Source organism: Macaca mulatta, chromosome 10 (assembly GCF_049350105.2).
Source record: "Macaca mulatta isolate MMU2019108-1 chromosome 10, T2T-MMU8v2.0, whole genome shotgun sequence".
Taxonomy (NCBI): domain Eukaryota; kingdom Metazoa; phylum Chordata; class Mammalia; order Primates; family Cercopithecidae; genus Macaca; species Macaca mulatta.
Window position 1 is genome coordinate 82,764,782 of NC_133415.1, and position 27,610 is coordinate 82,792,391.

General features: G+C 43.3%; 2 protein-coding genes across 12 annotated transcripts in view; one reads left to right on the forward strand and one right to left on the reverse strand.

Annotated features, from left to right (window-relative positions):
* FKBP1A (FKBP prolyl isomerase 1A) overlaps positions 1 to 27,610 on the forward strand; it is a 33,800-nt gene that overhangs the window by 4,259 nt on the left and 1,931 nt on the right. The window contains exons 2-6 of one of the 10 annotated variants that reach the window (XM_077948896.1): positions 11,890 to 11,971; positions 13,730 to 13,842; positions 14,687 to 14,785; positions 16,922 to 17,086; positions 19,137 to 20,250. In XM_077948896.1, coding sequence (XP_077805022.1) covers positions 13,732 to 13,842; positions 14,687 to 14,785; positions 16,922 to 17,050 — 339 coding nt within the window. In that variant the 5' untranslated portion in view covers positions 11,890 to 11,971; positions 13,730 to 13,731 and the 3' untranslated portion in view covers positions 17,051 to 17,086; positions 19,137 to 20,250. 10 annotated transcript variants of the gene reach the window in all.
* Positions 10,670 to 27,610, reverse strand: part of LOC144332054 (uncharacterized) — a 55,406-nt gene continuing 38,465 nt past the window's right edge. The window contains exons 4-6 of one of the 2 annotated variants that reach the window (XM_077951395.1): positions 16,096 to 16,172; positions 14,560 to 14,783; positions 10,670 to 12,714 (exon numbers count right to left, since the gene is read on the reverse strand). The gene's annotated coding sequence lies outside the window, so the exon portion shown is untranslated. Of the gene's footprint in view, positions 12,715 to 14,559; positions 14,784 to 16,092; positions 16,173 to 27,610 lie in introns of both variants that reach the window. The other variant, XM_077951394.1, reaches the window with a different exon arrangement.

Below are 27,610 nucleotides of genomic sequence, written 5' to 3' on the forward strand. Positions count from 1 at the left end.
TTTTTCTTGAGACTGAGTCTAGCTTTGTTGCCCAGGCTGGAGTGAACTGGCGTGATCTCAGCTCACTGCAAGCTCCGCCTCCCAGGTTCATGCCATTCTCCTGCCTCAGCCTCCCGAGTAGCTGGGGTTACAGGCGCCTGCCACCACGGCCAGCTAATTTTTTTTTTTTTGTATTTTTAGTAGAGACGGGGTTTCACCGTGTTAGCCAGGATGGTCTCGATCTCCTGACCTCATAATCTGCCTGCCTCGGCCTCCCAAAGTGCTGGGATTATAGGCATGAGCCACCGTGCCCTGCCAACGTTGCCTTTTTCTAACTCACGTGGGAGCCATTGGCTGGCTTGGATTTTAACAGCCCCCTCTCCTTCTGGCTACTGTGTGGACAATGGGCTTTTGGGGACAAAGGCAGAAACAGGACACTGATTGTATCCCAGGTGTGTAGAGTGCCAGCTCAGGCAGTGGGCAGAAGTGGTGCCAGGTGGACAGTGATCCCCAAAGAGGATGTGGGTTCTTTGCTGTGTTCTGATCTTGGCCCTGCCATATAACAGGCTATGAGAGCTTGAACAAATTGTCCCATAGCTCCTAGCTTCCACATGCTGTCTATAAAATGGGAGTAATGATGCCTGCTGTGAAGCAGATGCCTATTGAGACTACCCAGTTGTCTCCAAAGTGTTGCTCTTTTTTAAAACCACAGTTCCATTGAGCCTCACTCATCGCAATTGTTATGTCTAATCTCAGGCCAGAAGAGTCCTTACACTGTTTTTTTCTTAATAACTCTGATTTCTTCAAAGAGAGCGGGCTAGTTATAGAATACTCCACATCTGTCTTACTGTTTTCTCATGGTATTGTTTAACTTGTTCCCTGCCTTGATTTTCTGAACGGGATGTTTAATGTTTTAAATGTCTGAATAGATTCGGTTTAAACATTTTAGTGTGAGTACTTCATCCTCAGCACACATGGGAAACATCACTAGTTGTGACGCTAAATTTTATCTTTTTTGTAAAGGAACATTTTTCCCTTTGCAATTAGCAGTGATTTGTGGAGTGCCTAGGTAACCATAGATGGTCTCTTGCTTATCAGCCTTTCACCTAGTGGTGTTTACACCTTCTGATAATTCTCCCCTGAAGAAGTAATTGGCATTCACAAAGTGTTGATTTATAAAATTCCTTCATTCTTTCTAAATTTGTTAGCTATTATTCTTCTATAAGATAAGGTAAAGCTAATTCTTTCCCTTTAAATACCAATTTTTATTTTTTGAGACAGTGTGTCTGTCACTCAGGCTGGAATGCAGTGGCTTGATTTTGGCTCACTGTAGCCTTGACCTCCCAGACGCCCATCCCGGCCTCCCATCTGGCCTTCCAAATAGTTGGGCCTACAGGCGCATGCCACCTGTCCTAATTTTTGTAGTTTTTGTAGAGACGGGGTTTCACCAGGTTTCCCAGGCTAGTCTCAAACTCCTGGCCTCAAGTGATCCACCCTCCTTAGCCTCCCAAAGTGCTGGGAGTACAGACATGAGCCACCGTTCCCAGGCTTTAATTACCAGTTTTTAAAATGAAAAATGAATGTCAACTGATGCGGTGTTGCCGTTCCCAGTGGGGGCAAGTGACTTTTCCCCCCTCTATTTGCTTTTACTGTACTGTGGGCTCAAAATTTTTGTCAGGGCCTTAAGATCAGTGATACCCATTACTCTTTTTGATGCTAATATCATCCTAAATTTGGCCAGTAGGAGCCCTTCAAGCTGGCTCCAGTACCTTTTGAGCTCCCACCATTCCTTCATCCATTTCTCGGTTTCACTACTCTGGTCCAGTTGTCAGCCATCTTTCAAAGATCTCTAGTTCCTTTCAGTAGGGTCCATGACCTTTTTGTTTTTGCTAACAGCTTTATTGAATATAATTTATATACCATAAATTCACCTATTTACTCACAGATGTTTTAACTAGAACATTTTTAGTGCTTAAACTGATTTTTATGAAGTACTGAGGGGTTTATTGTATCCATAAACTGGAAATCATTTGTTTGCCTTGGAATTTTCTCTAAAAATATTGTCACCTGCTATTTCCCATGGAAGAAGCCAGGGTTATTATGAATAACTTAATCACATAGCATCCAGTTCTCCCTTTGGTGCTCATGGCGACATTTGTTTATTTTTACTTCTATTTTTTCTTCTGTTTTTTTGTTTTGTTTTCCTGCTAAGAAGCTTAACCAAGTCTCTACATTCCCTCTCCTGGACCCCTTTGATTTTGACCAGGTGTATTCTAGCAGTGCAGAAAGTCAGGGAGGTAGAAATAACCAGTTCCTAGATGCTACTGTCTCTTCCTGTTATATTTACTCTTCCTCTCCCAGGAGCTCAAGCTACCTTGGCCTGTGTTCCTCGAATGCTCCGAGCCTTTTCCCACATGGAGGTCTCTGCCCCTTTGCTTAGGTGCCACCGCACTGCCGCCACTCCCCACTGCATGACAGGCTCTTTTCTGTTCTTTATAGCACAGTTTAAGTAACACTTCGCATGCATACATGCATGCTTCTAATTCTGCAACAATGTACCCATCTATTTTCTTAGCCCCCATCATAGTCAGGATCCATATAGTTAAACATCTACTGTTTCCCCAACAGACTGCAGGCTCCAGGAGGCCAGACCCACACTAGTGTTGTTCTCCAGGGTCTCCCCATCAGTCTTGGCATAGAGTAGCTATTCAGTGACTGAATGAATGGCCAGTTAGGACCAGGCATTCCCTCAGTCACTCAGTGAATATATAGGGAGCTGGGCAAAGCCTCAGTGTTGCTCTTAAGGTGCTTACCCTGTAGGGAATGGTCAGTTACAATGAAAGTACCTCAAGCAATCTATACCTATAGGCTAGAACTTCTTGGAGGAAGTGCCATCTGGTTTTGGTGTGTATGGTACAGTCAGGCAGGAGGAAAGCATCTTCCAAGTATATACACAGCTCAGGAGGAGAAAAGGGTTTTGATTTTTCTGTAAGTACTTGATGAATGTCTGCTATGTGCAAGACACTGTCCTGGCTACCAATAATTTAGGAGTGAAGAAGACACAGTTCCTGCCTTCATCTTACAGTGTAGTGGAAAAGACATAATAAATGTGATTAATAAGCAAGACTGTTGTGTATAAGCTAGTAAGTGTTAAGGAGGGAATAGGAAAAGGTTGAGATTTTAGATAGATTGGCAAAGGCCTCAATGAGAAAGTGACATTTGAACAAAGACTTGAAGGAGGTAAGGATGTAACCTATGTGACTATTTGAGCAATATCATTTTAGGCAGAACAGCAAATGCAAAGGCCCACGGGTGGGGGTATCCCTGGTGTGTATGTAGAACATAAGGAAGCAGTGTTCTGGGACTGGAGAAGTATGAGAGTAATCAGAGGTGAAGTCAGAGGGATGGTGGTAGGAGCGGAGGCTTGACAGCTCTTAAGAGTGTCTTGTAGGCCATTTTAGGAGCTTTATCTCCTGAGATGGGGAGTCACAGGAGTTTTTTTAGCCGAGGGGTAGTAGGGTCTGGCTGCTGTGTCAGGTTTAGACTGCAGGAGAGCAAGGGCAGAAGCAGAGAGACCAAGGAGGGAGTTGTAATAATAGTCTCTAACAGAGGTCCGGAACTCATGCTTTTAACCATTATACCCTATAGAAACTGCATATTTCTGCCACCTCCAGCTAGCTACTGTTAAGTGGTATTTCTTTCTTTTTTTTTGGAGACGGAGTCTCGCCCCGTCGCCCAGGCTGGAGTGCAGTGGTGCGATCTTGGCTCGCTGCAACCTCTGCCTCCCAGGTTCAAGCAGTTCTCCTGCCTCAGCCTCCCAAGTAGCTGGGACTACAGGCACACACCACCATGCCCGGCCAATTTTTTGTATTTTAGTAGAAACAGGGTTTCACCGTGTTGCCCAGGCTGGTCTCAAACTCCTGAGCTCAGGCAATCCACCCGCCTCAGCCTCCCAAAGTGCTAGGATTACAGGTGTGAGCCACCGTGCCCAGCCTAGTGGTATTTCTTTCTCCCCCTCCCCATGCGATATAATGTGGTAGTAGCCCCTCTTATTTATGTTGTGATTACAATGGAAAATGGAGAGACACACCCACAGGGCATGCATTCTGGTCTGTTCTTTTTATTGCCGTTGGATCCTGCATATTCTTCCCATCATGGGTCCTGCCTTTGAAAATACACTTTTGGTTATAGGATCTAAAGGGATTTAGCCAAAGGTTAGAAGCATTTCCATACCGTATATGGGAAATGTGCTTGCACTGTTTGTGATCTCAGGAAAATGATAGTGAGAGTGAGTTGGTTCCCTCTTTGGGTAGACACTTGGACCTTTGGTCATACCCTTCACTCGTAAGGAGTTCTCAGAACGCCACTTCAGGGAGGTTGTGCTGGAATGCAGCCACAGAGACCCAGAAATGGAATAAGAATGTAAGATTTGAATTTGTATCTTTTGCCTATCTAAATGTAGAATCCCTTTTTACCCATCATGATTGAGACAAGTAGGGAGTTGGTACGCTAACATAAAAGTGACATACCTTCTATAAATATTTTATTTGAAACCCTAACATAAATCATTTGCTAAAGGACTATGTCTTTATCTTTAAGTATGGCTCTGCTAGTGGAGTTTTCCATCACAGTTCTGGCAAAAACCAATTTGACCTTTTTAAAAGTAGAGCAAAGACTATTGTGAGAACATTTAAAAACCAAACCTTTCCAGATTTTTAAGATTTCTTTCTCTAAATGTAGTCTCCCATATGATTCACTAGCAATAGTTTTTTAGTGACTTGCCTTTATTGAGTCTTTCCCAGCAGTCAGCTAGAACCATTGTTTGTATTCACACTCATTTTATTGATTTACATACTATTTAATCATATTATCTTTAACACAGTAAATATAGCTACCATAAATGGATTTGCGGACAAACACAGCTAACCACTCCTCCCTTTGTGAACATAGAACTCATGTGGGAATGAAGGAGTGATCATGAGCTAGAGACTAAAGCATGAGGGGAGTGCTCTTCACCATGCTGGGGTACGAAGGCTTTGAGTTTTATGAGTCTCCAAGCAAGGCAGCTAAGTAAAAGGTGGTTAAGAGAGCTTCTGTATCTAATAAGAAGAGGGAAAGCAAACAGCTAAACCCATTAGACCTGGAGCTGTACACCCATCTGGGAATGTTCTGAGTGGCTTCAAATGCAAAGCTGCAGAAAAATACTGGCTTCCCCATACCTCCATCCATTCAACCATTACACTTTTTTTTTTTTTTTTTTTAAGAGACAGAGTCTTGTTCTGTTTCCCAGGCCAGAGTGCACTTGCGCACTCATAGCTCACTGTAACCTCAAACCTCTGGGCTCTAGCGATCTTCCCACTTCATCCACTCAAGTAGCTAGGACCATGTCTGGCTAATTTTTTTTTTTTTTAATTTTTTGCAGAAACAGGATTGGGGACATGAGTCTTGCTGTGTTGCGCAGGCTGGTCGCAAACTCATGCCAGTCTCAAACTCCTGGCCTCAAGTGATTCTCCTGCCTTGACCTTCCAAAGCACTGGGATTACAGGCATGAGCCTCCTCCGTAGCTGGCCTCATTGTACTTTTTGTCATTAAGAAATTCACCTGCGTGTTGAAAGTAGAAGTCCTTTGTCCCTCTCCAAACTATAAATGGCAAGGACTTTATTTTATTTTGAAGGTTTGGGGCTTAGGATATTCTGGTTTTTTGTTATGTTTGATTTTTGGTTTAGTTTAGTCGTTGTTGTTTTTTAATCTTGAAACTTCTCATATTTTGGTCCCCGTAAAATGCCGCCTATAGGAAACACTCCTGCAAAGATTCATGAGCAACTATAAACTGCATTGTGAGTCATGAGCTTTCACTACAAGTAGTGAAGCCGTAAGTCTGTAGAGGTGCCTTCTTTAGTCCTCTTTCCTTACCCAGTAGAAGGTATATGGGATTCTGCCTTTCCCCAAAGCAGAGTACCCTGGAAGTGACTCCATTTCTATTGGGTTATTAGTGAAATAATATCCCAGTGGTCCTTGTGAATCTCTAGGTCTCGAGTCTTAACCACTGCTTCAGTGGCTTGAGCCAACCACCAGGAACACAGTCTGGAGATACTTTGCTGCCCAGGAGCTGCTGGCCAGGTCTCCCTCTGCTGATTCCTTGATAAGCAACAGGAAAGAGCAGGCTGCTGTGTGGTAGACAGACCTGAGACTCTCTGCATGGTCTTGTTTTTTAAACCCTTTGCTCCCTTTCCAAGGGTTTCAGTTCGGGAGGAGACCCAGGCGAAGATGACATCAACAGCCTTTGTATACAGCCATAGCTTTGGCTCCTTTCATGGTCTTGTACTTTTAACTGGAGCACATTTTCACATTTTTTCTCACTGATTAGTAATTAAAGGTTCTTAAAGACAAGACTACCATTCTGTGATTACCCCTCATATTCTGGTTACCATATAGGGATGAAGGTCTGAATATGAAGGCCTCATGCTTGTCCTTCTGGTTCTTTAAAATCATGCAAGTAAAGCAAATCCAAGAGTACTCTTGAGTACCAGCACCACAAGTGCCACCAGGACACAGAACGCAGGCCAGGTCTATGAGCTTGGGCTGCATTCAGTCAGGAGAGCCAAGACTATATACTTGAAATCAAGAATATGGAGCTATTCCAGGCAGTTTCTTAGGCATGAGTTATAGGCTTGTATGACCAGGAATGAAATCGGTCAGTTCTGCAGTTAGAAGGCAATGCTTGTGATGTTTTATCCTGAGTGGCCTTTAGAGTTTAAAGACTGTCAGCTGTCGCATCTGCACTGTAACCTCAGTTGCCTTCTCTCAGCAGGGCATGCTTTCTCTAGGAAATTACGGCACTAACTTGGCAGGTGGTTTCACTGTTCAAGGGCTCCAACTCCTGGCACAAGTGATCTCCAGAGTTAAAATTGGAGCAACTGCTGAGACTTGACTTGCTGCCTGCTTTACCTGTTCCCTCCCCAAAGAGAGGAAGCACTTTTCATTCATTGCCAGTGTGGATGTAGGAGCTAAACATATACAGGATTTTAGTAAATGCCACTGCCTACTTTTTTTTCTTTTCCTTTTTTAAAAAAGTTATTGGCCGGGCGCGGTGGCTCAAGCCTGTAATCCCAGCACTTTGGGAGGCTGAGACGGGTGGATCACGAGGTCAGGAGATTGAGACCATCCTGGCTAACACGGTGAAACCCCGTCTCTACTAAAAATACAAAAAACTAGCCGGGCGAGGTGGCGGGCGCCTGTAGTCCCAGCTACTCAGGAGGCTGAGGCAGGAGAATGGCGTGAACCCGGGAGGCGGAGCTTGCAGTGAGCTGAGATCCGGCCACTGCACTCCAGCCTGGGCGACAGAGCGAGACTCCGTCTCAAAAAAAAAAAAAAAAAAAAGTTATTGAGGCACGATTGAAATCCAGTATACTGCACATTTTTAAAATGTACAGCTTCATAAATTTTGATGTGTCATTGTTCCCCTTTGAATTCACCCCTCCTTACCTTCCTGTAACAACTACTGATAGTACTTTTTTGTCAGTGTAGATTCGTTGCATTTTCTCAAGTTTTATATAAATGGAATCATACAGTATGTTCTCTTTTGTTTGCCTTCTTTCACTTGGTATAATTATTTTGAGATTTATCTGTATTGTCCAGTGTATCAATTGTTTGTTCCTTTTTGTTGCTAAATAATTTTCTATGTATAGATACTTGTATTTACCACCGTTGGTGGGTGTTCGGGTTATAGTTTTTGGCTATTGCTAATAAATCTGAGTTGAACATTTGTGTACAAGTCTTTCTATGGACATAGCCTGTTATTTCTCTTGGATAAATACTTAAGATTAGAATGGTTGGGTCATATGGGGAGGTGTATGTTTAACTTACTATCAAACTGTTTTCTGAAGCTTTGTTATATTCCCACTAGCAGTGTATGAGAATTCCAGTTCCTTCACATCCTCACTAATACCTGACGTGGTCGGTCTTTTTAGCTTTACTCATTCTAATCAGTGGTGGTAGATTCATTTCCTAGTGGTTTTAATTTGCATTGTTATAATAACTAAGAATGTTTAGCATCTTTTCATATGCTTACCTGCCCTCTGTCCTTTTCAGTGAAGTATCTGTTCAAATCTTTAGCCCTTTTTTATTGGTTTTCTTAATTGTTGAATTTTGGTGGTTTGTTATATTCTGGATATAAGTCCTGTATCAAATATGTACTTTACAAAAGTTTTCTCCCAATGTATGGCTTGTCTTTCATTTTCTTAACAGTGCTTTTTAAAGTACAGAAATTGTTTTATTTTGATGAAGTTCAATTTATTCTTTTATAGATAGTGCTTTTTGACATCATACTAAGAAATCTTCGCCTAACTCAAGGTCACAGAGATGTCTTTCCTATGTGTTCTTTTATAAATTTGATAGGTTTAGTACTTAACATGTAGGTCTAGGATCCATTTTGAGTTAATGCTTGATAATGGTGTAAAGTTTTTACTGTGTTATGTGTGGATATTTTGTCATTTTAGCCCAATGTAATTTTCATCTCAGATATTGTAGTTTTCATCTCTGAAAGTTGGAGTCTTATGGTCCTCCTCTACTAATTCTAACATTGTGTTAGTTCTGGGTTGCTTTCAATTGATTGGTATGTCTCCTCATTGTGGGTCCTGTTTTCTGCCTCTCTGCATGCCTGGTAATCTTTGGATGCCAGACAGTGTGAATTTTACCTTTTGGGGTGCTGGATATTTTTATTCCTATACATTTACCTGAGTTTTATACCGAGAAGCATTTAAGTTACTTGGAAACCGTTTGATGCTTGTGAGTCTTGCTTTTGTGATTTGTTAGGTAGGTCTAGAGCTCAGTTTAGGGCTGATTATTTCCTACTATAGGCAAGATCTTCCTGAGTATTCTGTCTAGTGCTGCGTCAATCATGAACTTCTCCAGTTTGACTGGGGGTAATAAGCAGTAATCGCAGCCCTGTGTGAGCGCTAGATACTGTTCCTCTAAGCCTTTTGGATAGTTCTTTTCCTGGCCTTGAGTAGTTCCCTCAGATACATGCACCGAGAGGGACTCTGCTGAATACTCAAAGAGGACCCTCTGTAGATCTCTGGGGATCTCTGTATAGCTCTGTCCTGCTGGTACTCTGTCCTATGGACTCTAGGTGCCTTGAGCTCCACTCCAGGTCCCTGTCCCTGGAAAATCCCAAGGATATAGGGCTGGCCTTGTTTCCCATGTCTCAGGATTGTTGTTCTTCATTACAGATGTCTGGTGTCCTATAAACCATCGTTGCAGCTATTTTGTCTAGGTGGTTTTTAGGTTTCTGTGGGACTTTTTGCAGGGAGGAAGGGGTTGGTTGGTTGTTGGTTGTTTCAGGAACAAATCTGATCCCTGTCCTCCACCGTGACCAGAAATGGAAGTTCTCACTACCTGTTTTGACATTAAAGACTGAACAGCATAATTCCTACCCCTGAAAATACTATATGCATACTCATTCCAGCTTAACAAACACTGCTTTCACCTTCTCTCCCAGCTTGACAACTTACGGCCGTAGATAGGTGGCCTGTTCCTCCCCACTGGGGAAGCCCTCCTTCTCCTTGTCCTATAGCTTGTGCCAGTTGTGTGACACCCACTTAATTACATACCACCCCACCCATTTCTGGGGATTATTGTTTAGCTTTCGGACTTGATTGTGGGAAATCCTCTCCTTGGACTTGAGGAACCCCAACACCACTGCCACCACCCACCCCTTCCCTGTGAAGATTTCTCCTTAGAAAGTAGATGAGATTGACAGTTGGTGACTGTGGTCTGAAATTCTGGAGCAAGGCTCATGCCCCTTTCCCAGGGACAACAGAGCATCCAAAGTAGCATAGGAAAATTAAGATCCTAGGCAAAGGTCCTGCTTAAAGCTCCTTTACTTAGAAATCCTGCTTCCTGGCTTTTATGGTTTTAAAATACTAGGGAGAGGCTTGCCCCTCAGTGTCCAAGATAGGCTTAAGAGAGCTGGGGTTAGACAGGCATCCTCACACAGAGCCAGAGTTTCCACTGAAGAACATACACATCTTCATGCTGGCTCAGCAGCAGATTCAGGCTGTGTCCCGCCTTGTGCTCCTAGTCTGGTACCAATCAGATAGAGAGTTGAAGTATCTCACCTCAGGCACAGCAACATTGATACATTGATGCATGTAGTGTCTGGAGGTTGCCTGGCATTGCATCTGATCAGGGATAAAAAGGAAGTTTAGGGAGTCTGTCTCAGTACCCTGTGGTTTTCATTGCAATCAAAATACAATCTTGCACAGGTCAGGGCCGTGTTCAAGTTTGGCAAGAAATAGGCTAATTTTTTTATAGGTATACCGTACTTTTCAAATTGTGGGTTATGAACCATTAATGTATCATGAAATAAATTTAGTGGGTCACAATCAGCGTTCTTTTTAAAAATGAGAAGTATATTCCATGTAGTAACTTACATGTAAATTTTGTTTATACACAGACAAAATGTGGGTATGTGTACTGGGTCCTGACATGAGACACTGATCTCATTGTCACAGATCAGGGATAGCTCTTTGTGGTTTTGGTTGTTGAGTTCCATTTCTTTGTTATTCCTCTCGTGACAGCACTATATTATAGTGTGCTCACTAAATGTCAAATAAAGGTTTACCTCATGCCAGTTGTGTTCATTTGGCTGCAGGTAACTGAAGACCCAATATAAGGCAAAGCAGACTTCTTTATTTTTGTAAGACTTTATTAAGAGCAGTTTTAGATTCTCAGCAAAATTGAGAGGTAAATACAGAGATTTCCCATATATCCCCTGAACATGCATAGCCTCTTTATTATCAACACTGTCCGCTAGAATGGCACATGTGTTGCAATTGACGAACCTGCATTGACACATCATGATTACCCAAAATCCATAGTTTGCATTAGGATTCACTCTTGGTGGTGTACATTCTGTGGGTTTGGACAAGTGTATAATGGCATGTGTCCATTATATATAGTATCATACAGAACATTTTCACTGCCCTAAAAATTCTCTGTGTTCCATCTGTTCTTCCCTCCCTCTACCCCTGACTCCTGGCAATCATTGAGCTGTTGACTGTCACCATAGTTTTACCTTTAGAGCACACTTTCAATCACCTCAGAACCTGAGTCTTGAGGGAAGTGGTTTAGGGCTGACTGAGAGCACTGGAATGACCGCCCTGTGGTATGCCTGGCCTTCTCAGTCACAGGGTGACTGCCATGCTCCAAACATCTTATCTTTACATGACAACATTCAACAGGGGGAGCAGGAACTTTCTTCCTGAGTCTTTGTTTTTCTTTTTACTAATGAGGTAGGACTTTCCTGGAAGATCCCAGTAGACTTCACAGCAGGTAAAGTAGTGCCCAAACTGGCCCATATGCCTACCCCACACCAGCCCTGGCATAGGGGAAAGGCTTAGATTGATTCCAGTTCATCTGCTGGGCCAGGCTGTTGTGCTCCTGGGAAGTTGATGTTTAATTAGAAAGGAAGGTGAGGGTGCCACAGCCTTGGTTCCAGGTGGCCCCTATGGGCATGTTTTTCTTAAAATAACACAGACCAGAGAGAAGCTCTTTCTGGTTTTCAATCTTCTTTGTGGCTCACAGGCCCTGCCACTCAGTGGTTCTGACCTTGGGTGGGTTACTGAGCCTTGGAGTTGGTTTCCTTATTTCTGTTATAAGCGGTCTCATGAGGGTGGATGGAAAGGCTCCCTGCCTGGCCAGGGAATGGAGAATCATAGCTGTTGATTGCCTGCTTTCACCCTTACCTCTGAGGTTGGTTGGGTTGGGTTCCATGTAAGAAGTGTAGCTTGAAACGGGTAAAGGCAGTGTGTTTGGTGGGTATTGTGGAGCCTGGAGACTTGTTCCTCTCCCAGGTACTTGTTTATAGAGAACTGTTCAAGTCCTGCCATTAGTCATTTCTTTCATCAGGTGGTGACTGCATTCTGGTAAACGAATGAGCTAAATGCATACCCCAGCTCACCAGTTCAGGGGCACCAGTTCCTTGGAGCAGGTACGGGTCCCCGCCCTCCTGTCTACCTTAGTCCTCAGCTCCCAGGTCCAGGCAGCATTAGTACCCATTCTGCCCTCAGGACATCCGTCTCTACTCCTGCTCTGTTAAGATACCACCACCCAACCTCCACCCGTTTCTTCTTTTGTTAAAGTCCACATAGTCCAATAGCTGTGATAACGCTGCCAATTCATCTCTGCCTCCCCATCCTACTTACAAGTGTTGACACTGTTTTTTAGGTTGGGATTTTGTCAGGATTTTCGTTTTTTCCTAAACTCTTACACAACAGAATTGTAATGTTTTTATGGATTTTCTGAGTAACGCTTAGAACCATGGTGAGTGCCCACCCCCAGTCTTCCAATAAAATCAGTTTTGTGTCCATTATATGTTAACCACTGGCTGACCCTCCAATCTGGGATCCTAATTAGAGAATTTTCAGGAACTCAGTGTCAGCTATCACAATAGGCTGGCAGCGGCTTCCTGAGAAAGCAATGCTGATGGTGTTTTTGAAAAGGAAGTTGCAGATATCTATTGCAGATGTCTGTTCCTCTTTTCTCATAGCATCTCTGGAGTTCCCCTTTTATTGGAAGGCGCCGTCGTGGCTTGTCCCACTTCTGGGAAACTGGGATAGTAGAAGGAGCATGGTATTTGGGTTTATAATTTATAATGTAGTTTTACTATTTTGGCAAGCTACTTCACTTCTCCCTGTCTGCCTCAGTTTCTTCATCTGTGAAATGGGGATAGTGCTGTGGAGAAAGAATTGCATTAGTTCACGTGTGGAAAGCGCCTAGCCCATTTAGAGTAACTCAGAGTGGAACTACTGCCCACAGAGTTGCTAGCAGTTGGCTGGGTTTACTGAGTTAATTCTTCAAGGGCAACCATTTCAACCTCCTTAGTATTGCTGTTCTCTTCAGTTATCTCTGTTACAAAGGATTAGCTGTGCAAAAATGAGCACAGATTGTTTTCTGGGGCAGCACTGAATAAAATAAGTGGGATGAATGCTGCACAAATTCTTTCATTTCCCTACTTCAGCCCAGGTTGGTTTTTACTTTTCCCAGGAAAATTATGACAACTCAGGAACCAGACTACAAGGGCCCAGCTTTATGCCCCAGGTTCCCTGTTGATTTCACTAGAATGCGGGTGAAAGCTTGCCTTACAGCTTCCTCTTATCACATCCCATAGTGCTGACACACAGCCTGGAGAGCAGCAATGTGTGTAGGTCACAATTAGTGAACCACAGAGGAGACCATGGGGGTGGCAGATGGTGGAGGGGGATTTGCCTGCACTGAACAATGGCGGAGCAATATATAAACACATTACATGTGAAAGATGATGGGGGATTTTGGGAAGGAATATTGCTTCTTGCACTGTGTTTGACTTCTAGACATTGTGTGCACCTCAAGGGACCACAGTTATTTTTAGTTGGGGAGAAAATCCACAGGGTGCTAGGAGAGTCAAGGCAGGAGGAAGTTTATACTCCCCATCTCCAGAACAAGGTGGACTGCCACCCACCTCTGGTACATGGAGTCCTTTTGTAGATGACTTAATTTCTTAGAGTCAGGGAAGAGCATTCACAGGTCTGGAGTTAGGACTACCCCAACTCCTTAGATGCCCAGTGAGGTCACAGGAAACCCTCCCTATGTACCGCAGTTCCTGCCAGACTCTTCAGCACTGGCATCTCTGATGAGTGCTCTGCTGCTGGTCTCTGACTTGCCTTATGTCATTACTCTGTTGCTCATGTTACAGTGGCCTTTTTCACAGGGATGCTTGAAGATGGAAAGAAATTTGATTCCTCCCGGGACAGAAACAAGCCCTTTAAGTTTATGCTAGGCAAGCAGGAGGTGATCCGAGGCTGGGAAGAAGGGGTTGCCCAGGTATGCTCTCTCATTTGTTTTGTTTTGCTTCCTAGTATTTTACCTTTTATATTATTTTTATAGGTGGCATATTTCTACGGTTCAAAAATAAAAAAAGTGAAAAGTCTCATCCCATCCCATCTGACCAATATCCACACAAGAAGCACCTGTTGTTAATGCTTCTTGTACTGTCGTTTAAGCACGTATAAAAACATAACTTTTTTCTTGCTTTCACACACATACTGTTTTGCAGTTTACTTTTTCACTTAATGCATTTTTGACACTCCCAATATCAGTACATAAAAGAGGAGTAGGCTGGGCACAGTGGCTCACGCCACTGTAATCCCAGCACTTTGGGAGGCCGAGACAGGTGGATCACCTGAGGTCGGGAGTTCGAGACCAGCCTGGCCAACATGGTGAAACCCCATCTCCACTAAAAATACAATTAGCCGGGCGTGGTGGCAGGTGCCTATAATCCCAGTTACTTGGGAGGCTGAGGCAGGAGAATCGCTTGAACCTGGGAGGCACAGGTTGCAGTGAGCTGAGATTGCGCCACTGCGCTCCAGCCTGGATGACAAGAGCGAAACTCCATCTCAAAAAAGAGGAGTAAGCTCTGTTACAGCTGCATACTATTCCTTTATGTAAGTGTGCTAAAATTTACTTGGCTAGTGCCCTATTAATGAGTATTTGAATCATTTCCAGTATTTTGCTATTATAAACAATGCTGCAATAACTCACCTTGTACAGACTTTATTTTCCGTGTGTGCACATGTTGCCATAGGACATATTCTCAGAAGTGGGGTCGAGGGGCTCAAAAGCTGTGTGTAGTGTTTTTTGACAGGTCTTGCCAAGTTGCCATCTCTAGGGTTTGCAGTCTGGACTGCCACCACCAGGCTATGAAGGTGCAATCTCCTCCCAGCCCCAGCATCACAGTGTATTGTTAAATCTTTGGCCTCAGGACACTGTGAGTAAAAAATGACATCAGTTTTAATTTGTGTTTATCTTACTATTAACCATATTTTGTCAGACCACTTCTGAGAGGACATACTTAGGCAGAAAGTCCTTTTGTTTGTCTTGAGTGTGTTTCCTAATCTCTTTTCTCCCCATTTGTGGAAACAGCTTTTGTTCTGCCAACACTACAAAATTCCCAGGAGACAATAGGGACCCAGGGTTGCCAAATTTTAGTTGGATTCTTTCTTTCCATCAAACCTAGGAATTTTTTCTTGGCTCTAACCAGGTAAAGGGATGTTTTTCAGTGACCTGAGACCCAGGGAACTTTATAATTAGGCTCTGCATGATGGGTAATTAGTCTGCTTCCCTCTCACTGAGGAGAATTAGAAATTTAACCAAGATGAAAAGAGAGATTTCTGTCTCTCTCTTTTCCAGAATACACATTGCTCTACTTCCTCTATAAAATACCACTGATTTATCTCCAAATAAACTGCTCAACTTTCAGGAACTTGAAGCCTTCCCACTCCCAGGTGTCTGGGTTTCTGTTCCTGCAGGGCAGAGGGTTGGCAGTGTGAGGAAGAGGCTTTGTAGTTTACTTCCCTTGGGAAACCTTGCCAACCATAGCTTTTTGCCTCTGTCTCCCTAGTCTGGCTGGCTCTTGGATCTGTAGCCCATCCCCCATCTTGCATGCCAGCCATTGTTCATACCACAACCCATCTTCTATGACTGTTCCAGCATTGGAACAATCACTGCGTTGTATGTATTGAGTGCTATATCTGCCATCGAGATAGTGTTATCAGCATACTTCACTTCCCAGGCTTGGAGAGGCATGGTTGAGTATTGGACAGATGCCTGACTCCCCCTTTAACTGGTGCTTTGGGGTCAGTCACAGCCCTGTCAATTATGAGAAGTCTGGGTAGTTTGAGATCTACATAAAACATCTTTTAAATTCTTCGCAGCGTATTTTTTCAGCAAGTGAGTTAAAAACACAGGAAGAAGGGGAGATTGACTTGTGCCCCTTTTCCTTTCCTTTTGATATTGTTTTGGTTTTACATGTTTGCAGGCATGGAATCCTGCCACAAGGACTATTTTGGCAGCTTTTTTTCATCGATCTTGGACATCTTTTCATGTTAATACATTTAAAGCCACCACTATGTTCTTTCTAATGACTAATCCCTGGTGTGGATGTGCCTATGAAACCACTCCTTCTATGATGGACTTTTGAGCTGTTAGCAGAATATTCTGGAAATAGAATTGCTGAGTCAAGGTATATGATTGTTTTGAATTGTACAAGGTAAAGCCATACTTCACTATCCTTACCACCTTTCTCCAAATGTCCCAACTTCTGGGGGGAGCAAGGATTAGACACTTCACAGCCTGGAGCTTGCTCTTTATTCATGCTTTATCCGGTGGAGTCGGGAAGCCAGGAACATACACATGGAGACCAAAAGCAAAGAGAAGTCAAAAGATGGAAATACTGCAGAGAACCTGGTCACTGTTCAGAAAGTAGAAATTTATACTTATTTGTGTATTTAATTTGAAACTGAAAATATACACAAATATATTTTTTAAAGTAAAAATCTGTCCTTACTGGTCACTCACTATCCATACCGTTCTCCTCACAGCAAAAGTCTGGTATGTCCTTCCAAAGACATTTTCTGTTGTAGGTATATCAATATTTTCACAAATGGTGTACAGTACATGCTATTGTGTAGCCCAGAAAATCATACTGTCTTTTTTGAAGTTTTCCTATATGGAGTATTCCTTTTTCAAGAAGAGCATAGATGTCACTTAATGTGTCCTTTGAGTGACCACTGAAGGGGACTAGGTGGTGAGACATCTGGAATGTTACCTGCCTAGCATTAATCATTAAGACTTGGGTAGAAAGGTTGAGGGCCTGACCCTTCTGAGAGTCAAGAGGGGTTTTGAACTGCCATTGGACCTCTTGGAGTGAGATGCAGGGGTCATGGAATCTGACTGCCAACCTCCAAGTCCTGCATAAGGAGGTGGTGATGCCTGTGCAGCTGCAAAGTCACTGGAAAGTCACAACCATCCTGGCCAAGGAACACCTAGGTAAACAGCTCTTGTTCTTACAGAGACAGTTGGGGCGTGTGTCCGGCTGAGTCTGTCTTCCTTGTTCTTTTCACAGATGAGTGTGGGTCAGAGAGCCAAACTGACTATATCTCCAGATTATGCCTATGGTGCCACTGGGCACCCAGGCATCATCCCACCACACGCCACTCTCGTCTTCGATGTGGAGCTTCTAAAACTGGAATGACAGGAATGGCCTCCTCCCTTAGCTCCCTGTTCTTGGGTAAGGAAATGGAATGCTGAAGGGCCCTTCACTACCTTTGCTCCTCCCATGTTATGCCCAGCGTTTGATGGGCAGCAGAGACAGCAAAAAACACCACAAGGCTGTTTTTCTCCCTGCATTCTTTCTGTATTGAGTATCCTTTCATTGTTATTAGTATATGCTTTGAATGTAAAAATTGGTCACCCTAAGGAAAGGAATTGGCTCCTTGTTGAACTCATGGAGATGGCAGCTGTTTAAATGAAGTGTTTTTCCATGTGGTTTATAAATTATAACGGAATTGAGGACTACGGAAATGTAGGCCAAATTTGTAGTGCCAACATTTTAGTTCTTTGGAAATAAGACTCTTAATGAATGACTTTGTTCTACCCTGTGTTTCTAGAAGATACAGGGGAAGAAAAAGTCCTCTGAACATGAATATCATGTCCTAGCTTCTGCAGCTCTCTCCTCACTGCCGTTTGTGGTTACTGCCTGTTAGATGGTATGAGGGAGACATTACTGCATCAGTCCACCTGCTCAGGGTCCACACCCAGGACACTTGAGGCCCCCAAGCCAGCTTGTTATCAGTGCATGAAGTGGAGAAATGAAGCCAGAGGATACTTGTGAAGTTGAAAGGATGCTCTTGGATCAGACAGTTCTAGGAAGGGATCTCATGGACCTCTGCGTCACCTTTATTGTGCAACAGTAAGGAAATGGCCAGAGAGAACGGCCTTACTCAAGGTCACATCCAGGCAATGGCAAAGTAGGACCAGATCCTGTTTGCTGATTTTCCCCTCTTCTACCCTCATTTCTTAGGAACTAAACTCAGTATCCTAATAGCACATAGCTTTCATGTAAGTGTTAGAATCATTAAGCACGTGAATGCTATTGGGCTTGCTTCCAACTGGCCCCAGACCTTTATATTAGCTCCCCTCCTGCCATAGGAACCAGAGGGCCACAGCCAAGGCCTGGGTGAGGACACTTTTGTTTGAAAGCCACAACAAATGGCTGCCATCCTATTTGTGATGGCAGTCACAGCTACTTGTAACCTTGTCCTGTTGTGCACTTACATGTAAATTTTGTTTATACACAGACAAAATACGGGTATGTGTAAGTGGAGGGGCTTTTTAAACTGTCTTTCTCAGTTTGAACCACACATACCTCGGTAATACAGGCCTGGTTAAGTTTGATAATTCTGGTTTCTTCACCTGTCATTGCTGCTGGGAGGGGAATCCCTGGCACTTTACAGAGAGCCTTTGTCTGCCCAAAGGTCTACACCTAGGCCAAACTCCCTTTCCTGTTCTTTGAGAGCTGAGTCATTTTTTGAACATAACTGTACTCGAGGGAGCCTTGGAATTACTTTCCTGGTTGGGAACAGGCTTTCTGTAAACTTGATGAGGTAGAGGGAGGGGAGAGAGGGATAAAGGCTACAAGTCACCCTGAGTAACCCTCCCAACCCACTGCCAAAGAATGTTTCAGCTTCTTGCAAGAGTCTGGAAGGAAAGTCCAAGGGCAAACCCAGAAAGTTTTAAGTTGAGTGAATGCATGAATATTGGAGATATTTTCCCAGTATACTCAACATTATGAATGACCAGTTTATTCTCAGTCTGGACTGCACATTAGAGTCACCAGGGAAATTTTTAAGACTTTCCTGATGCCCAGGTCAGACCCTAAGCCAGTTAATCATAATCACTGGGAGTGGAACCCAGGCATTTAAGAGTTTTTTAAAGCTGCCAGGTGATGCCTATACGTAGCACAGTTGGAGACCCAATGATAGTGGGGAACTGTATTGTCAGCAGCATGGATGGACAGCCCTCCTGCTGTCCTTAGCAAGGCAAACTTAACCTTAGATTAAAAACCAAACACACACATCAATTTAAGCAGAAAGTTTGTTTCACCTGGGACCCAGCCCAAGGCCTTCTGGCTGTCTCCAGCTGGAATAGAAGTGGCTTGGTCTCAGACTGCTCAGCTGTTGGGGAAGGGATTTGGCGTGGCAGATGGCATCGTGGCTGCCACCACTGCACACAAAGAACACTGAGTTGCTGGAAACTCACAGATTTTCTGTCCCCAACAGATCTGCCATGGAGGGATCTGGTGCCTCCAGACGTGTGCACATGAATCCATGTGGAGCTTTTCCTGGTGTTCCACTCCACTCTGTATAGACATCTGCCCTGACTGAATGTGTTCTGTCACTCAGCTTTGCTTCTGACACCTCCGTTTCCTCTTCCCCTTTCTCCTCGTATGTGTGTTTACCTAAACTATATGCCATAAACCTCAAGTTATTCATTTTATTTTGTTTTCATTTTGGGGTGAAGATTCAGTTTCAGTCTTTTGGATATAGATTTCCAGTTAAGTACATGGTCAAGTATTAACAGCACAAGTGATAGGTTAACGTTAGAATAGGAATTGGTGTTGGGGGGGTTGCAAGAATATTTTATTTTAATTTTTTGGATGAAATTTTTATCTATTATATATTAAACATTCTTGCTGCTGCGCTGCAAAGCCATAGCAGATTTGAGGCGCTGTTGAGGACTGAATTATTCTCCAAGTTGGGAGATGTCCTTGGGTTAAATTAAAAGCCCTACCTAAAACTGAGGTGGGGATGGGGAGAGCCTTTGCCTCCACCATTCCCACCCCATCCTCCCCTTAAACCCTCTGCCTTTGAAAGCAGATCATGTTCACTGCGATGCTGGACACTACAGGTATCTGTCCCTGGGCCAGCAGGGACCTCTGAAGCCTTCTTTGTGGCCTGGCTTATTTTTTTTGTTTTTATTTTTTTTCGTCCTGTGGTTTTTCTAATGGACTTTCAGGAATTTTGTAATCTCATAACTTTCCAAGCTCCACCACTTCCTAAATCTTAAGAACTTTAATTGACAGTTTCAATTGAAGGTGCTGTTTGTAGACTTAACACCCAGTGAAAGCCCAGCCATCATGACAAATCCTTGAATGTTCTCTTAAGAAAATGATGCTGGTCATCGCAGCTTCAGCATCTCCTGTTTTTTGATGCTTGGCTCCCTCTGCTGATCTCAGAGTTTCCTGGCTTTTCCTCCCTCAGCCCCTTCTCACCCCTTTGCTGTCCTGTGTAGTGATTTGGTGAGAGAAATCATTGCTGCCCCCTCCCCCCAGCACCATATATGAGTCTCAAGTTTTATTATTGCAATAAAAGTGCTTTATGCCGGCTTTTCTCAGCTCTGTGTCATGGTGGTTATTTTCAAGTGCCTCCCCTGCCATTTGGTGCAGGGGGATGGGGTTGGGCAGGGTGAAGGAGGGTGGCAGTGGGGATGTAGTTTCAAGATTGTCTTGGCAGAAGAATGCAGCAGGGAACATCCTTCCTCACTGGCTATTAAGGGGTTGGGGTTCGGAGGAGAAGGGGGAATGTGGGGTAGGTTTGTATCAAAGGAACTGCCTGAAGGGCAAGCTGGGATAGTCAGGGAACATCCCCTCCCCTGTTACCAAATGTTTATTAAATATGTGTTCTGGGTAGAGTACTATGCTGGGTGTTCTTGGGTTAGAGAAGTGGGAGATACAACACACTTTCGAGAAGTGAGTCACTGTGCTACAAGCAACTGCAAGCAAATTAATGAAGACATACGAAGAGAAGATTCTGATTTTAAATTGGTATTCCTCAGTAACATTTAGTGTAGAAAGACAGTCCTGTGGAGAGGCTGTGTGGTTGCAGTAGCTTCTCTGGACCCTGCCCTGGGTGCCAGTAACACCCTGCCCTTACTGAGAGTTCTGGAGACCGTCAAGAATGCTCCCACACCTTTCTAGACACCTTCCAAAATTGCCCAGGTTGAGAACCATTGATTTTAAATAGGAAATTATTCAAGAGCTTGCTTAATGGCTTTCTAAGTTCTTTTGTTAATTTATAATTTTTAGAGTGCCAGAGTCATATTCCAGGGTCATATCTTACTGTCCCCAACATTTTTATAAAAATTGTCAACAAAGATTATTAAAATGAATGCCTGTATACCCATCACCTAGATTCTATCATAAACATGTTACTGTACCTATATATCACCTGTTTATCCATCTGTCCATCAATCTATCCATTACATCCTTCAGAGTAAATGGCAGACATCACTACAATTCCCCCAGGATGTATCATTGACTAGAGTAATGTTTGTTTACACTTTTGTGCCCCTGCCAGAATAAAGAACATCACCATACCAGAAAATTCCATCATGGCCTTCCCCAGTCAACCCCACCCTGCCCTGAGAGGCGATCATTGTAATTCTTTTCTACCATAGGCTAGTGTTGCCTCTTCTGAAATTTAATTTAAATGGAACCCCACACTGTCCTTTTGCACTCAGCAGTCAGTGTTGTGCCTTCACTCAGGCATATGGGAAGCTGTTCTCACTGAACTTGCATTTCAGGGAAATCCTCTGGATTGGGGATGGGGTTCCTCAGAGATGTTCACATACTAATCCCCAGGACCTGTGAATGTGTCACCTTACATGGCAAAAGGGACTCTGCAGATATGGTTAAGTAAGGACGCTGAGATAGAAGGAGTATCCTTATTTACCTGGGCAGATGCAGGGTAAGCACATGGATCCATACAAGCATTAGTGAAGGTGATGTGAGGGTGGACAGACTTTTGAGGATGCTAAGCTATTGGCTTTGAAGATGGAGAAAGGAGAGCAACAAGCCAAGGAATGCTGGCAGCCTCTAGACGCTGGAAAGGGCAAGGAAATGGATTTTCCCGTAGGACTGAAAGGAACACAGCCCTATCCATACCTTAATTTTAGCCCTGTGATGCCCACTTTAGACTTCTGACCTCCAGAACTGCAGAATTTATTATTAGTGTTGCTTTAAACCATTTGTTACAACAGTAGGAATTTTTTTTTTTTTTTTTTAGAGATGGAGTCTCGCTCTGTCTTCCAGGCTGGAGTGCAGTGGCGCGATACCGGCTCACTGCAACCTCTGCCTCCCAGGTTCAAGCGATTCTCCTGCCTCAGCCTCCCTAGTAGCTGGGACTACAGGCGCATGTCACCACTCCTGGCTAATTTTTTGTATTTTTAGTAGAAAGGGTTTCACCGTGTTAGCCAAGATGGTCTCGATCTCCTGACCTCGTGATCTGCCCGCCTCGGCCTCCCAAAGTGCTGGGATTACAGGTGTGAGCCACCGCGCCTGGCCAATATTAGTTTTAATGTATGACAGAATAGTAAGTCAGGGTTTGTTTTTTTTTAATCTATCCAGGATCCTACCTACCCTAACAAATCCAACTTCAATTTTTTTTCTCCTTTCTATTTCTTGCCCTAAGCACTTAAAACATTTAGCTTTAATCACAGCATAGTACAAATTTTGCATTTCTGCTTTTTTCCCCACTTGCTATTTTTATCAGGAGTATTTGTCCATGTTGCCATATGGTTTTCATAACTGTTTTAAGAGGGCTGTAGGTAAATTATGTCACATGAACATTAAATTTACTTAACTACCTTGTTAAAGGATTTTTTAGAAGTTAAAATTATGACTCATACAAATATAAAATTAGCATGTTAAAGATTGTATTTAACGTGTTAATTATTGAGAGAACCAGTAGGACACTTTAATTGGCTCAAAGGAGAATCCAAAGAACAAATAATTATAAGCCTAGCAGGGATGCTGAAATGAGTTTGCTTCATAGTTACAAAACTGGCACAATTGGCCAATATCTGCAGAACAATAATCAGTTACATTCCATTGGTCACAATTTGCATTTCTATGAACAAGAATCCTCTGCATTATCAGTTTCCCTTAATTTACATAATTGTAAAGTAGCTCAAAGGCAGTGAAATGAAAGGGGGAATCAACTCAGAAAGTGGACTAGATTAGATGGAACACCCAGTAATTGGAGGCAGGGATGGGGGTGGTGGGCAAGACATATTTCAAAGTCCTTCACAGTGTTTCCTGATAGCCTGTACTTGAATACTTGGGCTATGTCCAGTTACTTGCTATGATTAAAAGTCAATACATCTTTGAACATTTTTTTTCTTTCCTAAATACCTAGGTTCTATAGGATATACTACTATTTATAGTAGGGGATCTCTAGGGTCAAAGGAGATTTTATGACTTTTGATTAGTGCTGCCAAGTTGACCAGAGTTGTATAAGCCTTTTCCCATGCCAAAAACAAAAACACCATTCATGTCCAATGGCAGAAAATGGCTATCACTTCCATGGTGTCCTAAAAAAACTTTAAAAAACCTTCCTTTCTCCAGCAGTCCTCTGCTATGGCGTGAACGTGTCTCCCAAAGTTCCACGTGCTGGAAACTTGATCCCCAGTGCAGTGGGTGTGGGGAGGTAGGACCTAATGGGAAATGGTTGGGTCATAGGGGCTCTGCTTTCATTAGTGGATTAATGCTGTTACTATGGGAGTGGGTTCCTCATAAAAAGATGAGTTCAGCCACCTCTTGGCCTCCAGCCCTCTCTCTCTTTCTGCCCTTCCACCCTCCACCATGGAGTGACAGCAAGAAACCCCTCGCCAGATGCCAACACCTTTATTTTGGACTCTCCAGCCTCCAGAACACTGTGGGATCAATTTTTGTTCATTATAATTTACCCCATCTGTGGTATTCTTGTTATAGCAGCAAAAGTAGACTAAGACACCCTTCCATTTCCTCATTTCTTCTCATACTCATTGGCCAGAATTAAATCTGTGGAGAATTTGACCTGGATCAATCAAGAACCATCACCCCAGGGCTGGAGAAGGGCTCAGACTCCCCTAAAGCTCTGAGCCCTAGAGCCCCTGAACAGATTGTGTTAATAAACAAGAAGCAGGGGGACCAGTGGACCCAGCTAGAAGTGGTTTATAGGACTACTTACTGTATTTTCTTTTTTAAAATTTCTTTTTTCGTTTTACTTTTGAAATGCATGATGGTTATATTACAGTCCTAGGATTCAGGAAAACTTCTAATTCTACATCTAACCTTTGCTAAGGGTTAGACACCAAATTACCTTTTGTCTGAGTTTTTCCATCCATTAGAAGAACTTGGGATGAGAGTGGGAATGTGGGTGGTCACAGTGACCAGATGAACTTTAAGATACCTTCCATCTTTAAAATTTTAATTATTTGAAATTTAATGATCCATGTGAAAAACTTACTGCTGTGGCAACCACATACCACAACCACCACCCACCCTACCCCGTTTGAAATGCTTGTTCTTCAGTGCCATAAAGAAATAGCATTTGAACATTGATTTCCTCAGCAAGGTCATTTTTATACTTTCTGCAGAAAGGGTACACTCGCCAGCGTTTTGCCACGAGAGTACACCGAACAAAGGAGACAGGGTTATTTATAACTTGACAAGTCACTTTACTGCTGTGTCCAGTTTCCACTGGCTGGAACGGGACCTCACATCCTGTATTTGTCCTGATTGACTAGCAACTTAGAACTTTTTTAAAGAGGCAGAGGAGAACAAAGGAAGGAGGAAGTAACTTGTGGAATGCTGAGAAAGGTAAAAAATACCTTCAAATAAGGAAGAGGAATAGGCTATGACCTAATGCTTGCTTGGACCAGTATAAGCATGCCAGGGCAAATAGCTAAATTGTGGAGCTAAGAACATAAAGGGCATTGATTTCTTTATTACAGCTAGCAGATACTTAAGAGTGTTAGCACAGGTCTTTGAATAAATTTTGCTCCGAAGAGAAGTTACTATTTATTCTTAATTAGACAGGGAGGAAAGTCTTTGAAGAGGAACCTCTATTTTTTACACCCCTAAGAACCATGATGATAGACTGCAAAAAAGAATCCCATCACCCTTCACTTTTTCCAGGAAATGTCTGACCACAGAAAACTCTCCGCCCCTTTCCTCTTTAGAAATGTTCCCAAACTGCTCACTTGCCTCCTTGAAGCTAATCGAAGATGGTCAAATGTACTTGAAGACCAATTTGTCTCTTGGCTTGATTCCGTAACTCCTACCCTTACATGGCATGTGCCAAGTCAACACTGTCAGTATTTCCCCTTTTTATTCTATAACATCTAACACCTCTGAACCCTTACTGAAACAAAGCTTTCAGCAGAAGGGTTCCCTTGCTGCAAGTTTATGAATAAATAGCCTTTGTCGATTTTATCTTGGACTTAGTTTTGTCTCTGACACATGTGGAATGCGTGTCTGTTAGAATTCTGCCCTCACCACACCTCTTGCTTCCTGGATAAATGTGGGAACGGGTTGATGACCTTGGGTTTACACTGGCTTCTTAAGAACCATTGAGAAGCCAGTGTAGGGATTCTCATTCAGACCTCTATAATTCAATGAATCAGTGAAGGGCAGCTATCAAAAATGAATTAAAATGTCAAGGCCAGCAGTCCACTAGCTTCTGGCTGGAGTGTGTGATGAGTTCATCTGAGCTCCCTGAGTTCAAGGCATGCGGCAGATCGATTATGGGCCCATCAGAGGCTGGATTTGCAGCAGCAGCTGCCCTGTACAGCATGCAGCAAAATGGCTGTCAGCTCTTGTTAGGAAAGTAGACACGTGCCAGTGGATGTGTATGCAGGACTAGTGTATTGTTGGATGTGCCTGCTACTGACCACTGTGGTTCTGTTTTAACATTAATTTGTATATTTCTCAAAGCAGCACGTGCCCAAGATTTAGGCAAGTAAATTCAGTTAACCACAGAGTATACTTCTATGCCATTCCTGTGATAACACCATTCTAGATGCTAAGAGTGAATGTAGGATAGGACAGAAAAGCGCTGCTGGCAAGGACCTTACATTCATGCCAGTGAAGGAGACCCAAAACAGATGGGCAAATAATGTCAGCCATCTGGAAGCAATGGAGTGAAGTGGCCAAGTGAAGGCCTGGAGGGAAATTGCTCTAGGCTAAGTCCCTGAGGGGTGGTGAGTTTGGTGTGCTGGGGAAACAGCAGTATGACCTTCAGGGACAGAGCAAAGGTGTGAGGGACAGAGTTAGGCAGGGGCCAGGTGAGGCAGGCTATTACAATGTAAGTCTAGTGAGCAGTGGATTTCAGCAGGAAAATTATGTCTACTTGTTTTGGGGAGAGTGTTTTCAGACAAGGTCTGATCTGTCACGCCGGTTGAGGTGGTGTAATCACAGCTCACTGCAACCTCAACCTCCCAGGCTCAAGTGATCCTCCCAACTTAGCCTCCCAAGTAGCTGGGACTACAGGTGCACATGCCACTGTGTCGAGCCCTGTTTGTTTTTTAAAATTCTCTGGAAACTGGGAAATTGACTGAAAGGTAGTATTCCTCCAAGCCCTTGAATCTAGGCTGGCCTTGTGACTACTTTGATCATTACAAGGCAGTGGGAAAGGATGTTCTGGGACTTCAAGCCCAGGCCTCAGTAGCACTGCCAGCTTCTACCTCCTCCTCAGAACACTAGCTCTGAGCCCAAGCTACATGGAGAGGCCATTGTCCTAGCTGAGAACCTAGCCAACTGCCACCAGGTGAGTGAACCACAGTGAACATTCTGCCCATTCAAGCCCACAAATGCCCACAGCTCCAGCCACATCACACAAATAGAGGAACCACCCCACTCAGCCCAGGAAAACCAGAATTGTGAGATTGAATCACTTGGTTTTGAAGTTTATTTCACAGCAATTGATAACTGAAACAAGGGCAAGAGAGGCGGATGGATGCAGGATACAAGCCACCTTTGGGGTTCATTTAGGCAAGAAAGGATGGAGGCCTGAAGCAGATTGGCAGAAGTGAAGATAGTGAATTGTCAGATTCAGGACACACTTGATTGGTGCAGCTTTCAGGTTGGATTATAAGAGGTAGAATAGAAAAGCAGCAAGTCCCTGCCTGGCTTTCTCCAGACCACTCCTCAGAGCTTTAGACTCAGCTCTCTTTGATAATAACTACCACTATCCTGCACTAACCAGTTGCTTATACTGGCTTACACTGTGATCATTTTTTTTTGTTTTTGTTTTTGTTTTTTTTGTTGTTGTTGTTTTGTTTTGTTTTTTGCTTTTTAAGTAAAAAATAAGGTTAAATCTTGGAGAAGTCCTTCTTAAGCAACAAAACCTCAAAGACACAAAGGAAATTATTAATAGATATAACCACCTAAAAATAAAAAATGAAACTTCTCTATCATAAAAACATGCCATAAACAAAGCTAAAAGATGAGCTATAATGGAGAGAAAATATTTGCAAAATGTAACAAAAATCTCATACACTAACTATATAAACAATTCTAAAGAAAAAGGTAGCCAAATAGAGACTAGCATTACACTGCTCTAGGAATTTCACATTATATTACTGTATCTTGACGTATGAGTTTTAGACATGTCATGTGGCCCCTCGGCCTCCAGTAGATATGCCCAGGCTTCTCACAGCATGGTTGTCTCAAGGTTCCAAGAAGGTGAGAGGAGAAACTTCAAGGCCTCTTAAAGCCTTGGCTGCAGAACTCACATAATGTCACTTCTTCCATGTATTGGTCAAAACAAGTCACCAGGCCAGCCCAGGCCCAAGGGTAAAGAAATAGACTCCCCCTCTCACTAGGAGAAACAGCAAATTTCCCATTGCAAAGTGGTGTGGATACAGGGAGGTGTGGTTCACTAGGACCATTATTATAACACTCCCACACAATGGCTAAAAATGCCTTTCTTCT